At 37.7% G+C, this 2,035-nt stretch overlaps 1 protein-coding gene across 3 annotated transcripts in view; it reads left to right on the plus strand.

Moving 5' to 3' along the window:
- The window catches only part of MEIS2 (Meis homeobox 2), a 179,582-nt gene extending 177,901 nt beyond the window's left edge, over positions 1-1,681 (plus strand). For 2 of the 3 annotated variants that reach the window (XM_082485647.1, XM_082485648.1), the window contains one exon: positions 236-374. Coding sequence is in view for 1 of the 3 variants with exons in the window: in XM_082485649.1 (XP_082341775.1) it covers positions 236-522 (287 nt within the window). In the remaining 2 variants the exon portion in view is untranslated. Of the gene's footprint in view, positions 1-235 lie in introns of all 3 variants that reach the window. The other variant, XM_082485649.1, reaches the window with a different exon arrangement.
- The last annotated feature ends 354 nt before the right edge of the window (positions 1,682-2,035 follow it).

The raw sequence follows: 2,035 nt of genomic DNA on the forward strand, positions 1-2,035 counted from the left end.
TTTGTGATACTCGGTTGTGCTCAATATTTAGTTCTGTTATGTGCATTATCCTGCTGAATGATCAAATTAAATGCAAACTAGAATTTGAATGTCTGCAAACATTGGCAAGAATCTGCAGCTAATTTTAGATGGAAGATTTGCAGTGTCTGTTGTTTTTCCTGTTCATTTTAGATGGGTAAATTGTAAAAACGTTGAGGAATCTGACCTGCTTTTTTTTTCCCCCCTTTTTGTCTAGGTTTGCAAGGCATGCCAGGGGACTACGTATCTCAGGGTGGTCCTATGGGTATGAGTATGGCACAGCCAAGTTACACTCCTCCCCAGATGACCCCACACCCTACTCAATTAAGACATGGACCCCCAATCCATTCATATTTGCCAAGTCACCCCCATCACCCAGCCATGATGATGCACGGAGGACCCCCTACCCACCCTGGAATGACCATGTCAGCACAGAGCCCCACAATGTTAAATTCTGTAGACCCCAGTGTTGGTGGACAGGTTATGGACATTCATGCCCAATAGTATAAGGGAACTCAAGGGAAAAACAAACAAAAAAAAACACAAAACAAAACAAAAAACAAAAACTATTTTAAGACTTTTGAACTTTGACCAGATGTTGACACTTAATACGAAATTCCAGACAGCTGTGATTATTTTTTACTTTTTGTCATTTTTCATCAACAACAGAGGACCAACGAAACAAGAACACAAATGTGAAATCATGGGCTCACTGAAATGAATATGTCCATGTACAGATCCTCTGGAAAAAAAAAAAAGACTCCAAGAGTTATAACTACTGTAGTATAAACATAGGAACTAAGTTAACTTGTACATTTCTGTTGATCACTCCGTTACGTTGCCTCAAATAGTTTTAGAAGAAAAAAAAAAATCCTTGTTTTCCACACTATGTGTGTTGTTCCCAAAAGAATGACTGTTTTGGTTCAGCAGTGAAGTCACTATCCATGAAAGACCTGTTTTGGCCAGTGAGAAAAGAACTACCCTGGAGATGAAGACGAAAAGTCTTGCTGGGTCTCTCATCACTCAGAAGACTCTTCCAAGAAGGCCTTGCCATTCCCTCGTTTTGTTCCTTCATAAAATGTGTCCTTTAGTTTCAAACAGATCTTTATAGTTTGTGCTTCATTAAGTCTCTCCCCATTCCTCCCCGATCTATTTTTTTTTTTTTTTTGGGACTCTTCTTCAAAGAGCTTGCAGGTGAAGATTTAAAAGACAGAACAGACAGAGCAGGAGCTTCTTCCAGTAGTTCTGAGCCTTGGCTTTGGACAAAACAAAACTAAAAGTTGGGCAGCTTTCCTCAATGAAAGAAGTTACTAACGGTCTTTGCACCAAACCTAGGACTTTATCATGAACTCAAAGCTTGGGAAAAAAAAAGCAAGAGAATACTGTAACAAACTTCGTACAGAGTTCGGTCTATTAATTGTTTCATGTTAGATATTCTATGTGTTTACCTCAATTGAAAAAAAAAAGAATGTTTTTGCTAGTATCAGATCTGCTGTGGAATTGGTATTGTATGTCCATGAATTCTTCCTTTCTCAGCACGTGTTCCTCACTAGAAGAAAATGCTGTTACCTTTAAGCTTTGTCAAAATTTACATTAAAATACTTGTATGAGGACTGTGACGTTATGTTTTAAAAAGAAAAAAAAAGGTGTTAAGTCACAAAATGCGGTAATAAATATTTCATTTTTGATTTTTTGTTAGGCTTTTGTGTTTTTAATCATGCTCAGGAGAGACTGAAGTTCTCGGGAGAGATGTCTCAAATACATTCCTTATCAGCATTGAGAAGGAAGGTTGGAAAAATCAGAAACAAGCTTGTCGGCAGCATTAATAGAATAATTGAATGAAAGAACATCTGAGGGTATATATTTCTGCTGATTATCGATATTATATTTATGCCAGATGATTAAACAAAACTTGAAATATTCTTTCACCAGCTTGCATTTCAGAGAGCTGTGTCTAGTGTCTGTACTATCTGCTAACAACATAGAGGCTGAGTTTGAGTTGGGAAGGCCCAGATGC

Source organism: Vanellus vanellus (genome assembly GCF_965231255.1).
Source record: "Vanellus vanellus genome assembly, chromosome: 6".
NCBI lineage: Eukaryota > Metazoa > Chordata > Aves > Charadriiformes > Charadriidae > Vanellus > Vanellus vanellus.